This window comes from Sinocyclocheilus grahami, unplaced genomic scaffold, assembly GCF_001515645.1.
Source record: "Sinocyclocheilus grahami isolate Dianchi unplaced genomic scaffold, SAMN03320097.WGS_v1.1 scaffold4.1, whole genome shotgun sequence".
NCBI classification, from domain to species: domain Eukaryota; kingdom Metazoa; phylum Chordata; class Actinopteri; order Cypriniformes; family Cyprinidae; genus Sinocyclocheilus; species Sinocyclocheilus grahami.
Window position 1 is genome coordinate 3293103 of NW_015505183.1, and position 13966 is coordinate 3307068.

General features: G+C 37.7%; 3 protein-coding genes across 3 annotated transcripts in view; all 3 read left to right on the top strand.

The window, feature by feature from the left end:
* LOC107582982 (uncharacterized) overlaps positions 1 to 1781 on the top strand; it is an 11637-nt gene extending 9856 nt beyond the window's left edge. Inside the window, exon 7 of the mRNA XM_016269039.1 lies at positions 1772 to 1781. The gene's annotated coding sequence lies outside the window, so the exon portion shown is untranslated. The remainder of the gene's footprint in view (positions 1 to 1771) is intronic.
* Positions 1 to 9983, top strand: part of LOC107583410 (polyadenylate-binding protein 4-like) — a 12975-nt gene extending 2992 nt beyond the window's left edge. Inside the window, exons 2-9 of the mRNA XM_016269616.1 lie at positions 4083 to 4276; positions 4939 to 5056; positions 6301 to 6522; positions 6837 to 6970; positions 7741 to 7831; positions 8968 to 9098; positions 9398 to 9499; positions 9607 to 9983. Coding sequence (XP_016125102.1) covers positions 4083 to 4276; positions 4939 to 5056; positions 6301 to 6522; positions 6837 to 6970; positions 7741 to 7831; positions 8968 to 9098; positions 9398 to 9496 — 989 coding nt within the window. The 3' untranslated portion in view covers positions 9497 to 9499; positions 9607 to 9983. The remainder of the gene's footprint in view (positions 1 to 4082; positions 4277 to 4938; positions 5057 to 6300; positions 6523 to 6836; positions 6971 to 7740; positions 7832 to 8967; positions 9099 to 9397; positions 9500 to 9606) is intronic.
* A 572-nt stretch (positions 9984 to 10555) lies between these two features.
* Positions 10556 to 13461, top strand: LOC107583550 (peptidyl-prolyl cis-trans isomerase E). The gene is made up of 10 exons (XM_016269817.1): positions 10556 to 10656; positions 10877 to 10975; positions 11110 to 11153; positions 11365 to 11391; positions 11498 to 11579; positions 11700 to 11803; positions 11958 to 12081; positions 12250 to 12435; positions 12601 to 12743; positions 13270 to 13461. The coding sequence occupies exons 1-10, from the start codon at positions 10626 to 10628 to the stop codon at positions 13336 to 13338; spliced, it is 909 nt and encodes a 302-aa protein (XP_016125303.1). The 5' UTR covers positions 10556 to 10625; the 3' UTR covers positions 13339 to 13461.
* The last annotated feature ends 505 nt before the right edge of the window (positions 13462 to 13966 follow it).

Genomic DNA, 13966 nt, shown 5'->3' on the forward strand with positions numbered 1-13966 from the left:
GGGGGGGGGGGCATCTGCTAATGATATGCAGATACTGAGTACCACTGACAAATAGCTAATCTTGTAAAATGTGTGGTAGTGCAGTAGCCTACCTACCAGTACTGCCGCTCCGTAGTATAGAGTCCGTGTGATCGCGAATCTCGAAAGTGAAAGTGAAGGTAAAATGAGAGCTTGCAATCAAAAGCGGTTTCAATGCCCTGCATATTAGTAGTGGCTCCCTGATGCCCGCAGTTTATATACAGTATAATTACCCAACAATATAACTGTGAGAGAAAGTATTGAAATATTTTTTTATCCTCCCATCTCGAAGGCTATTTATTCCCTCTAGGGGTTCTGTAGTACACTTAATATCCTTTCTGAACACAGAATTGGGATGCGGTGGATTGCGGGGGGGTATGGGGGGTGGATCATGATGCCGGCTCAACATTGTGATGTCTGTCAGCCATCGGCGATGGACGATGGCATCGTCTATCGGCCCAACCCTAATGTCTACATTCCTGTAGCTCAAGCATGGCGCAAGTAATAGCAAGGTCATAGGTTTGATTCCCAGGTTTGATACCTTGAATGCAATGTAAGACGCTTTGGATAAAAAAGTATTCTAAAATATTCTATCCTGTGTTATTAATCATTAACCTACTATTAACATCAAATTGATACTGGTTAATTTCAGTATCCCATTATCAGGCTTGGTTTGCTCACCCAGGGATTTGTAAGGCACTAAATAAGGCACTAAATGTGTTGTGAAAAACACCATACAAATAAAATGAATTGCATTTCAAAGTTACAAATATTAAATTATATTAAATCAGATTGCTGTACAACTACTGTATCATGCTGTATCATTTCACTTGTCCTGAAATAATATCTTCACTTAGTGATACAAAGGTTGAGTATGCAGCATGGCATGTATGTATGAATCACTGATGCCATGCACCCTGTGGAGGACTGATATTTTGTTCTGTTGAGCTTGCCTAGCCTTGTCCATTCTTGAAACACATCCAGAGTTTTCATGAAAAACTTTCATGCATTCTGTTCATATTCTGTCTGAAAAAAAATGGAAAAGCTTTGGAAAATTTTATTTTAAAAAGCTCAACACTCAATAGAGCCAAGCAGTCTCAATTATAACCCATAATCAGAATAAAGAACTAGACTAGAATTGAATGTTCTGCTTGACCCACATATAGTGAGAGTGTCGTACATCTATAAACCTTATATGAGACATTCTAGATAGAAGCAAACCTGATCATTAGGATACTTCCATGTTTTAGCTCTGTAAAGAACACTAGGTATATCAAGGGGAACGATGCTTGTTTGTGTGTGTGTGTGTGTGTCTGTGTGTGTGTGTGTGTGTGTGAGAGAGAGTGTGTTAGCCCACATTTTGCAACTTGGCATGACCTATTTGTGCTATTTAAAGTGTCAGGAGGGGATAATACAATTGTGAAGCACTTTCAGCTTTGTTTCTATGAATCTAATGATTCAATCTAATAATGAGACAGTAAGGCTGATGATACATGGGGCAACTTTTTGAGCAAAAAAATTGCAGGGCAATTTTGGGCAATGTTGCCATCAATGGGCAACCAGGTGAGACACAGGGCCCACAACCGATCTAAAGTATCCAGATAGAAATTTGTTACCCATTCTCAATAGGAAAGTGCCCAAGCAACATTGCTCAAAAAAAGTTGCCCGGCAAAATTGCTCAAAAAGTTGCCCTGTGTATCATCAGCCTAAGTGTTCATTTGTTTGTTTTTGTTCCCTTTCCTACATTTTCAAGTAATCTGCACAGTTTTACAACTTTTAAGCCTCATACTAAATACGTTTTTTCATTCCTTGCTGAATTCATCATTTATTTGAGACATTTTGGTAAATATTTGTTTGTTCAACCAGCACAAATTATGTAATACATAATGAACAAATATATACTACCGTTCAAAAGTGTGGAGTCAGTGATTTTTAAGTTTTTTTAAAGAAGTCTCTTATGCTCACCAAGGCTGCATTTATTTGATCAGAAATTCAGTAAAAACACTAATATTGTGAAATATTACAGTTTAAAATAACTGTTATATATTTTTATGTATTTTAAATGTAATTTGTTCAACAGAAAGATGAATCTGAAATATCTGTGTCCTGTGCTAAATGCTTCGTAAACAACTCATGCTTGATTCCTCCCTCCTCTTTCACAGCACAAAGGTTAAAAGGTCAGAGTTGAACTCGCTCACCTCCATTTAGTAACTCAGAATGGCAACTGAAAGTCAACATGTTTACATATAAGAGACAAAAGTGGTTGGTGACCACTGTAGGATGTACATCTGGAAGTGTAACGAGGCTTTAGATTGTTTTTGCACATTGTGTCAGTACAATAGTAGTTTACAGCACGCATATGCTCAGCAAATGTGCTCAAGCACATGGTTTGGTCTTCAGCATGTAACAGCTGCATTTGTAAACAGTTGCCGGCACTGGTAATCTTCATCCACACACATTCCAGTGTTTCAGCCCCATCATGGACACAGAGCCTTGAACACATGCTGCCTGCCAGCACATTGCTCAAAGGACCCAACACTGCTAAATATAGAGTCAGTGAGGGCTGCCTGCACTGTGCCTGTCTTTTCTGAAAGGTGTGTGAAGAAACAAGCTGACAGGCAAATTCATAGGGCAGCCATGCCATGCTTCTGCTTATTCAGTGATGACGGCTTACTACTGATATTGTCTATTAATTTGACAGCTATATTCTGTCAGTGCATGCGTATCCTAAATGAGTTAAAATATAAATGAAAGTTTTGCTTCAAACCAGAAACTGCTACACTGATGGTAAAAAAGGTTGTTTATACTGTCCTGTGCTTGCTGAAAGTTGTTATTCGCAGTGGTCTCTCTCTCTCTCGCTCTCTCTCTCTCTCTCTCTCTGGGTGATCCCACCAGCTCTGAGCTCCATGTTCAAAACAATCACACTGCAAACTGCTGAGGGCAGCAGACACAAGGCTGCTCCATTTTGTTCACCAGACATTTTTAGTGCTTAATGCTTAGTGTGTGTCGGGGGGAGGGCTATGATGTTTAAAAGAGAGAGAGAGAAACCCATCATAATGTATTACAATAGGTGGCTGGTCTCTCATATGCCATCAGTTTGATTAGAAAGTAATTTCAAAAAGCTTCTGACAAATCTTAAATCTAATATTCATCTGTTTGAGTCTTCAGACTTTGCCAGACATAAATATGTATTTAATCCAGTCATAAATATGTATTTAATCTTCATATATAGCAACAGTATACAGAGTACTGGTAAGACTATGAAGATATGGATTGTGGAATAAATATATATAAATATCAGTGAAGGTTAAATTTGGTAGGTTCGGTACTATTTTGAGGTCTGAAAAAAATGTTTTCTGAGACCTGGTATGGATCTAATGATATGTCCCTGGAGTTCTGCTTTGTTGTGCTGCCAGGTCATACAAATAATGAGAGACATTTAGCTTAAATTCTAATTGTTTTGTGTGTGTGTGTGTGTGTTTCAGTCTATGTTTTAAAACATGGAAATTCTTATAAATATACGTTCTAATCATCTTAACATATCTGGGCAGTAGACCTAACATGTAATGTTTACATGTAACCCAGACAGCTCACATACGTCTGCAAGATCGTCTTCATCTGGAAAGCATCTGCTGTGTACAATCATCTGATAGACGTCTTTCAGACGTCAGTTTTACGTACATTCTAAATCATAAACATCTTAAAGACATCTTCTAAACGTCTATTTGACATCTGATAGGAAACGTCCTATAGACATATTGCAGATGAACTCTAAAAATATATATTTTGTAGATGTAAATGCAGACGTCAAATAGATATCTCTGTGTATCATCAGGGAATATTTGAGTACAGTTTCATGGGGCTTTCAAGTTTCAAGCTTGTTGAGGATAATATGTTTGAGTAGCTGAACATGCTCACTCTATGGATTGAAATATATAATTCATCATTAATTCAGAGACTTATGTTGGTTATGACAAGTTTGAACTCTCTAGTAATTGTTAGTAATTTAGGTGCTGAGGTAGAAGAGCAGAGATGTCTTATGTCTCATGTTTTTGTGGTTTCAGCGGAGAGAGCTTTGGACACAATGAACTTTGATGTGGTCAAAGGAAAGCCGATCAGAATCATGTGGTCACAAAGAGATCCGTCACTTAGGAAGTCCGGGGTTGGAAACGTCTTCATCAAAAATCTGGACAAGTCCATTGACAACAAGGCCCTATACGACACCTTTTCTGCTTTCGGAAACATCCTGTCCTGCAAGGTGACTTTTAGATCTTCAGAAGCTGAAATTAATACATTAATTATATTTATGTACTGGGCTGCCCTCCAAAGCCAAAACACAGTAACTACACATCTAGTCAAAACTGAGGTGAATTAATATGATTTTTAATGTATTAAAATATTCTAACTTAACAGAAAAGTAAAAAACAAAACAAAAAAACATACAATAGTATTTCTTTTTTTCTTCTTCAGTCCCCCCTCAATTTTCTTTGAACATACAGTTCTTGAAATGTCTGCAATCACAAACTGAATTGTGGTTCATTATTATCAATTTTCCCAGTCAGAAAGGTTGAGAACCACAGTCTTAGCCTAATATCTGGCTCTTGCCATGTTGTATAACTATTTGGATGTACAACATTTATTTGTTTCTTAAAGGCAAAAGGTGATTTTCTGTGTCATTAGTGGCAAACATTTAAAAAAAATAATGCTGTTCAGACAAGCAGTCTGAAATTCTTTTTTTAGTTATGCTCACAATATATAGTCACGGAGGAAGGTGTTTCTATATTTAGTTTCTTTTTCTTTAATAGTTTCTCTATTCAAGCAATAAATAGTGGATTAGTTCACACATCAGAGAAGCTGTGGTAGTTCAGCTGCATAAGAAAAACACTCTGTAATCCGATTCTTGCCATGCCATCTCAACAGGTGGTGTGTGACGAGAACGGATCTAAGGGTTACGCCTTTGTGCATTTTGAAACTCAGGACGCAGCTGACCGCGCCATCGAGAAGATGAATGGCATGTTGCTGAACGACCGCAAGGTGTGAGTGTCCAAGCAGGGTCATGTGACAGGAAGCAGGTCCATTGATTTGTTGATTGATAAGGATAGTGTGTAGTTGGCAATCACTAATGTTATAGAAATTTGACTGAAAGTTTGTTGACCAATCAGATTCAAAGGCTCAACATGGGATTTAAACCCCATTTAAACCTGGAAACATATTATAGTTTATAAAAGAAAAAATTTAATTTAAATATTTTAATTATTTTTTTCGAGACCTCGCTGTTATATTATGGAAGGCCATTTCCACCATAGAAGAAAAAAAAATCATCTTTGGTAAATCATAATTATGACATAAAATTAAAAACATTATGAGATACCCAGTCAAAATGATTATACTAAATCAAATAATTACATAAAAAGTCAAAATTGTGAGATAAAAAGTCATAATTGTGAGATAGAAAGTCATAATTATCACATAAAAAGTCAAACTTATGAGATACAAAGTTATAATTATGAAATAAAAAGTAAAAATTGTGATAAAAATTATGAGATATTAAGTCATAATTATGAGATAGAAAGTAAGACCTCGCTGTTATATTATGGAAGGCCATTTCCACCATAGAAGAAAAAAAATCATCTTTGGTAAATCATAATTATGACATAAAATTAAAAACATTATGAGATACCCAGTCAAAATTATTATACTAAATCAAATAATTACATAAAAAGTCAAAATTGTGAGATAAAAAGTCATAATTGTGAGATAGAAAGTCATAATTATCACATAAAAAGTCAAACTTATGAGATACGAAGTTATAATTATGAAATAAAAAGTAAAAATTGTGATAAAAATTATGAGATATTAAGTCATAATTATGAGATAGAAAGTCATAATTGTGGCACAAAAAGTAAAAAAATAATGGCATTGAAAATCATAATTATAACATACTAATTCATAATTCATAATCACAAAAGTAGAATTTTTATCTCATCGGTTTATTCCACAATTTTCACTTTTACTCATAAGTTCAGCTAATGTCATAGTGATGACTTAGTATATCATAATTTTGACCTTTTATCTCATAATTTCGACTTCCCACAAATATGACTTTTATGTCATAATTATTCACCAAAGCATTATTTTCTTTTCTGGCTGAATTGGACTTCATTGTATATCAATAAATATATAGATTATAAAGCAATAAATAAATAAGGGCTCTGAAGTAGTAAAATGTTCCATTCAATGATTAATAAACTTTCCGATTATATCTTTTGTTTCCTTCTAATGCATCACAGGCCCAGAACAGAACAACATACTATGCACCAAACCAGCTCACCCAGATGCGCCCAAACCCTCGCTGGCAGCAGCAGGGTGGCAGAGGTCAGGGTGGCTTCCAGGGCATGCCCAGCTCCTTGCGCCAACCAGGGCCCCGTGCCAACATACGCCACATGGCTCCCAGTGCTTCCACCCAAAGCCCACGCGGGATCCCCACAGGTGCACAGAGAGTGGGTGAGAAAACCCACCCACTACTGATGTGATGCCCTGTTGTGACAAACTTTGACCTGTTTTCCAGACCCAGACACCTAAAAAATGTCCACTATCACATCAAATTATATTTAGTATAGTTGGTTAATGGTGACATAGATTATGATTCAGGTTTTAGTTTCTTTTAATAATAATGTATATCTATTGGTATTTACCTGATCATGTAATTCCATTGAATAACACCACAGACTACACATTTATTGATTACAGCAAGTGAGTTTGGTGATCATTCTGTCCTGGCCATAGCTTTAATGTTATTTACCTCTTTCTACAACTAGGAGGCAGTAACCAACCAATGGGTCCCCGCCCTGCCATGGGGGTGATGACCCCACGTGCCATGCCCCCATACAAGTATGCCACTGCCGTACGAAACACTCATCCTCAGGTCGTGCAGCCTATTACTCTGCAACAGGTAATATGCAGTCATATACTGCACGTAAATAAAAACTACAACTTTGAGTCAGTAATTCTAGTTGTCCAGTTGTTCTGTTTCTGATGTTATGGATTGTATATTTAATTCACTGATACATATTTAATCAGAAAGGTAAAACGTGTCTAATTTTAGTTATAAACAGGAATAGAATACATTTTTTGTCATAAAACATTGCCATGTTAAGAACAGTCATATGGGTAAAGTTCAAAGATATGTTAGAGAGCATGGTAAATGAATTAAGTAGAGTTGCACAATATATAGGTATCGTATCTTTAAAAACACTAATAACTTAAAGGAAACATATTATGCCCCTTTTTACAATGTGTAATATAAGTCTCTGGTGTCCCCAGAATGTGTCTGAAGTTTTAGCTCAAAATACTCCACAGATCATTTATTATATTATTTTGAAAATGCCTATTTTGAGTGGAAGCAGGAACACGCTGTTTTTCGGGCCACGTCACCAAGGGAGCGAAATCTGACGCTCTCGTTTTCTCAGACGCTTGCAGAAAAAGGCTTACCAAAACAAAGTTACTGGGTTAATCTTTTTCACGTTTCCTTGGTTGGTAGATGCACCGGGGACCTTAATCAGTAAGGTCCCCTTAATCAGGGAAATTAATCAGTTATCTTCCAAAACTTTACAATTATTGACTTTTCTGGACAGAATATTAATATTGTGCACTGCTAGAATTAAGATATAGATTTGAAAAACACAATCAAATTATAATTTTGTGGTTTACTGTCTTCTGCAGGCTCAGCCAGCTGTTCACGTGCAGGGTCAGGAGCCTCTCACTGCCTCCATGTTAGCTGCCGCTCCTCCTCAGGAACAGAAACAGATGCTTGGTGAGATGAGGAGGCTGTAAGCATGTTCAGCCTTTCTAAACATATTCTTATACTCCCGAGGACATGTTTGTGCATTAGAGTTCTATGTGATAGACTAGTTCACCCAAAAATTAAAATACTTTTGCGCACCCTTGGAACAACTTTGGAACAAATTTTTAATCTCTTGGAACAGAAATTGTGGTGGACTATCGACACGAATACTGCCTCCATGTTAGCTGCCGCTCCTCCTCAGGAACAGAAACAGATGCTTGGTGAGATGAGGAGGCTGTAAGCATGTTCAGCCTTTCTAAACATATTCTTATACTCCCGAGGACATTTTTGTGCATTAGAGTTCTATGTGATAGACTAGTTCACCCAAAAATTAAAATACTTTTGCGCACCCTTGGAACAACTTTGGAACAAATTTTTGATCTCTTGGAACAAAAATTGTGGTGGACTATCGACACGAATTGATAGGTGAAACAACAAACAGCCACCCACAAATAGTCTATAAACAAAGCATCAACTTGAGTTCACATGAACAATGGTTAAAGTTACTCGTCGTCTGGCTACAGAAGAATACCATATTTCCTTCGTTCAATTTGACCTAAGATATCGAGAGTCACGGAGACCTATAACAACCCAGCCACAACACATAATTGCGAATAACATGCCTTACCTTAACACAGAATCGACCACAGAGTCCAACATTTACATTTTTTCTACGAATCTTTGAGTTAACATGTACTAAACATGAGTGGAATTTGCACCGCAGCGCCCCACACCTTGACAAGAATGACAAGAATAGCATGTGTAGGTATCTTTATTGAAGTGAATTAGGTTTAAATCGCCGTCATGCATAAATTAATGATATTTTTGCAATTATACACATAATAATCCACATTGATCACATTACACAAAACTGAAATTGCACGTCAAAATAACACTGTCAATATTTTTTGAGACCCCCCAAAACTTCATATATCACGTTTTCAGGGGAGCCCATGTCTTATTAAGGGGAGCCGAGCTCCCCCTAGCTCCCCCGTAGTTCGCACCCTGGACTATCCCTTTAATTACTTTCTTATTTTATTCTTCCCTGTAGCTATCTCTAATTGTTTATTGTCTGTCTTAAATGAGCCCATTCTCTTTTCTCTCAGGTGAGCGGTTGTTTCCTCTCATCCAGGCAATGCACCCCAGTCTAGCCGGGAAGATCACAGGAATGCTGCTTGAGATCGACAACTCTGAGCTGCTGCACATGCTGGAGTCCCATGAGTCTCTGCGCTCCAAGGTGACAGCCGTTAACTATGATAAAAGCCTCCAGTAACAGACACTAGCTCTGCTGTTTTGTGCAATAATGGGTAAAGAGTCACAAGCTTTTAACAATGCAAAGCCTATTGACTGGACCAGGGACATAATATTGTGCACTCATTTATTAGGATTTATGCTTCGCCTAGCAAAGACTGTTCCTGAGATGTAATTTAGATATGACAGTGGCATTTTAGAAGTGAACTGCTTATTAGAGGCATGAATCTCTGTGGTGAAGATGGTTTGGGGATTGCAGGACTGATGATTTGTGTCTGTTGTCAGGTGGAGGAGGCTGTCGCAGTGCTTCAGGCTCACCAGGCCAAGAAAGATGCCACACAGAAAGTGGGAGTCACCGCTGTGACTGTAGCCGCAACATCATGACAAGTAACGTTTCTTATTATCAGTAGTATTATAATTGCAGTGCTTGTTATAATGACCAGGCTATTTATTTCCAAAACTAAATTGTTTTCATTTGAAATTGTTTTCTGCAGGGTGAAGCTGAAAGACTGAAGAGAGATCACCACTGTCTCGTGTCGTCTGGTGGCAACCAATAAGAACACAAAAAATAAAACATGGAAAAAAAAGAAAAATACAAAATGATACTTGAACATAAAGAATACAAATTTGTTGCAGGGCTTATATTTTTAACTCTGTAATAATTTTTATCACCTAAAGTTAAATTTAAAAAGAGGCAGTTCTGTGAAGGAAGAGCCTCTGTATTGTGGCCAGGACTGACGTTTTCTATGAGGAAGTGGGAAACTTGGTTCTTCTGTGAGCTGTGTGTTTGCTGCTTTGATTGGACCTCACTTGTCCCATGACAATAACCCGAGTGGTGTGTCACTCTAAATAAAGGGATGACTATTTAAAATGAAATATATTGTCGTCGTCGTCTTCTTAATTTTTAAGTAGAGACAAAGGTCATTTTACAGACACTCTTTATCCAAAGTGACTTGCAGTACAGGAACAGTCCCTTTAAAGGTTACATTTTCTGCTCAAGGGCCCAATAATAACAGAAGTGTTCATAACATCCCATTTCACCTTTACCTGGGACTAGTCACATTTAATTCCAGTTTGCATCCTCTGAAGGATGATGTCTGTGTCAAAGCTCCATAAAAGCTCTTACAAATACAGCTACCATATTTAATTGGTCTATTGCATTATCAAGATATAAATCATATAAATCAATGAACACTAAAGATGGTCCTATTTAAATAACATATACATACATATGGTTTCCCACCGTTTACAACTGTGACTGGAAATGAAACATAGTTTTTCATTAAAAATTATACATGGTTTTACATGATTTTCCAAGGAGTAAAATACATCTGTTCACTTAGCAGGGAAAATACAACTAACTAACTAACTAACTAACCAACCAACAGTACTGCTGTTAATCCTCAGCTGAACAAAGGATTTGTGCATTTCTGTAATGTTATTTGGCCTCCGCAACATTAGAGGGCGACACGCTGTCTCGAGGTGGCGAAGAAGACAAGAGTCAAAAGGGAAGATGGCGGCGACTAAACGTGTTCTTTATATCGGTAAGAAAAACATCAAAATTATAACTCAAAATAACAATCGCTTCGCTCTCAAAGTGCACTAATTTAATCCCACAGCCATATGCATGGTAGTGATGCGATTCCGGTTACCAGCTGTATCCGGGAAAACACCAGAACATGAAATATGTGCTTGAATTGAACGTTCGGTGCGTTGAAAATGAAATATTATAATAAGTCAAATAAACGGTCCTGTTTTTCTCAGGTGGTCTTGCGGAGGAGGTGGACGAGAAAGTGTTGCACGCTGCTTTCATTCCCTTTGGTGACATAACAGATATTCAGATCCCGTTGGATTATGAGACAGGTGACAAACGCACATAAATATACACAAAATACAATCCAATTATTATTTCTACTCAAAAACGCACTTTAATACAGAAACAGTTTTACGGCTTTAACAAAACAACACACATTATGTCTTACTCTTTCTGTCCACAGAGAAGCACAGGGGCTTTGCATTCATCGAGTTTGAACTGGCAGAGGTGAATACCTGCTAAATCCCTCTTTAATTAAAATGGAATATACCGGTATCATCGACTCAATTAAAATGAGTTGACGTTGCTCCTCATTAGCTCCCTATAGTTTGCACAAACCACCATTGCATGACTGGTTTGTTTGACGCTATAGTAAAAGATGAAACCGCCTGAATTCACCTGTGTCAATTTGTTAAATTACTTTCTGCTTTTTCTCCAGGATGCAGCAGCTGCCATCGATAACATGGTGAGTTATTGAACCACTCACTTCTGTGGTCTCATAAAATCCAACACTGTCAGAATGTGCACTGCAAGAGTCCAGGATAATGTCTGTTCGGCTTTGTGTTCTGCAGAATGAGTCGGAGCTGTTCGGCAGAACCATCCGGGTGAACATCGCCAAACCCATGAGAATTAAAGAGGGCTCCTCTCGACCAGGTGAGGGATTTTTGGTTTCCTGCTTGTCTTTCTGTTACTCTTAGTGATTATGCCGTGTTAACTCATTACTTGCATGCTCATGAAACGTAAATGTATGTTTCTTTGCTGCTTTGCTCATAGTGTGGTCTGAAGATGACTGGCTGAAGAAGTTCTCAGGGAAGACTGTTGAGGAGAGCGAGGAGGCGGAGTCAGCCGCAGAATCAGCCAGTACAAATACACAGGAGGTGGGAAAGTTGTAATATAATTGGTTGGTTTTAGTATAAAATGATAATGCCTGATAAATTGTCATTTTGGTATAGCTGTTTATTTCTGCTAAGGGTCTGATGTTCTGTTTTAGATTTTATTTTCTGAGCTGTATCATTTTGTGTTCCTGAGCAGGGAGAACCTCCAGTGAAAAAAGGCAGAAATAACCCACAGGTCTACATGGACATCAAGATCGGCAACAAACCTGCAGGCCAGCTGCGCTTCCTCCTGCGAGCGGACGTTGTGCCCATGACTGCAGGTCAGAATCAGTTAAGCAGCTTTAGAGGCTCCTCCTTTTTTCTTTTTCGAGAATCCGTTTTGCTCGGGTGTACTTCACAATATGGAAGAAAATATCTGTCGCTACTTTTGTTTCATTGCGACATGTCTCAGGACATCACAGCTGTTTTGTTCGTTTGTTCTCCTGTAGAAAATTTCCGTTGTTTGTGCACGCATGAGAAAGGCTTTGGATTCAAGGGCAGCAGCTTCCACCGCATTATTCCTCAGTTTATGTGCCAAGGTGGAGATTTTACCAACCACAACGGCACCGGGGGGAAGTCCATATATGGACGCAAGTTTGATGATGAGAACTTTGTCCTCAAGCACACAGAACCAGGTGAGACGAGTCTTCAGTTTGAGAGAAGTGTGTGTGTGTGTGTGTGTGTGTGTTTGTTTTGTAAGATTGTTTGAACTGAATATTAAATAAGGATCAGTAAGTGTATTTGTTGATGTTGATCTGAAATGAAGACTGGTCTCATGTTGTTTTGCTGTGTGCTCATAGGTCAGCTGTCAATGGCAAACTCTGGTCCCAATTCTAACGGCTCGCAGTTCTTCATCACTGTCGATAAAACAGACTGGCTGGATGGCAAACATGTGGTGTTCGGAGAGCTCATAGAGGGCATGGATGTACTCCGGGCCATGGAGGTGAGTTGCTAACTGAGGGAGGTTAGATTTGCAATCACAAGTGACTGTTTTACACTACTGTTCAAGAGGTTGTGGTTAAATGTTTTTGAAAGAAGTCTCTTCTACTCACCAAGGCTGTATTTATTTGATAGTAATATTGTGAAATATCTTTAACAATTTGAAATAACCGTTTTCTATTTTAATATATTTAAAATTTAATTAATTCCTGTGATGGCAAAGCTGAATTTTCAGCAGTCATTACTCCTGTCTTCAGTGTCACATGATCCTACAGAAAGCTTTCCAGTATGCTTATTTGCTGTTCAAGAAACATTTATTCTTATTTATCAAAGTTGAAAACAGTTATGGATATTTTTTAATGATTCTTTGATAAATAGAAAGTTCAAAAGAGCAGCATTTGAAATGGAAATCTTTTAGTGCATTATAAAAATATTTACTGTTACTTTTGATGCATTTTTTCTGAATACAATTATTCTGGTTACTTTTTTGTCCTGTTTTCTAATGCTTTGTATTTGTACTGTTTCCTCAGGCTCAGGGAACAAAAGAAGGCAAAACCAAACAGAAAGTCATAATTTCCAACTGTGGAGAGTATGTGTGAATTCAGCGTACTGCATGTGCTTGTTTTGTGTGAAAGAGAGAGTGTAAAAAAAAAAAAAAAAAAGCTGTTATCGTCTGATTTTTGTAGTACTTTGTAAATATCCAAATAAAACTTTTATGCATATATATTTTTTTTAAATAGTGGCCTCTATATAAGTTGTCATTTCAAGTCAATAATACTAAAACAATTCATTTATTAATTTTCGAGTCTTCTAGACAGTATATTTGTTGGATTTAAACTGGGCATCTGCTTCTCGTGTTAAGTGGAAAGTCTGCAATTTGGCAAAAGTTTAGGGAAGTTTCATTTCTGAAGTGTATAATGTGTTACTGACTCCATCCTCTAGATGGCATCAGTGCTCCAGGAAAACCTCTGCAGCCATGTCACACCCTAAAGTACAGATATTGTGCTAAAAGAGCTGAGCTCATAGAATGAGATCAGATCTCTATACAAAGAATATTTAATTCTGGTTATTGATAGCATGATGAATGATAGCTTGTGGGTTCAGTCCAGATAAGGAATTACTTTTTGCCCCCCCAGTCTGCATGGTGCCCTTGAGTCATACACGTATCCTCAGCTCACTCAATTCTCTCCACAAAGATACATTTTACATGTTCTGTTTCCTCAGATC

Coding starts and splice junctions, on each gene's coding strand:
- LOC107583550 (XM_016269817.1), top strand. CDS start 10,626: ATGGCGGCGACTAAACGTGTTCTTTATATCG. Junction 10,657..10,876: donor TAAACGTGTTCTTTATATCG/GTAAGAAAAACA, acceptor TGTTTTTCTCAG/GTGGTCTTGCGGAGGAGGTG. Junction 11,804..11,957: donor CCAGTACAAATACACAGGAG/GTGGGAAAGTTG, acceptor GTTCCTGAGCAG/GGAGAACCTCCAGTGAAAAA.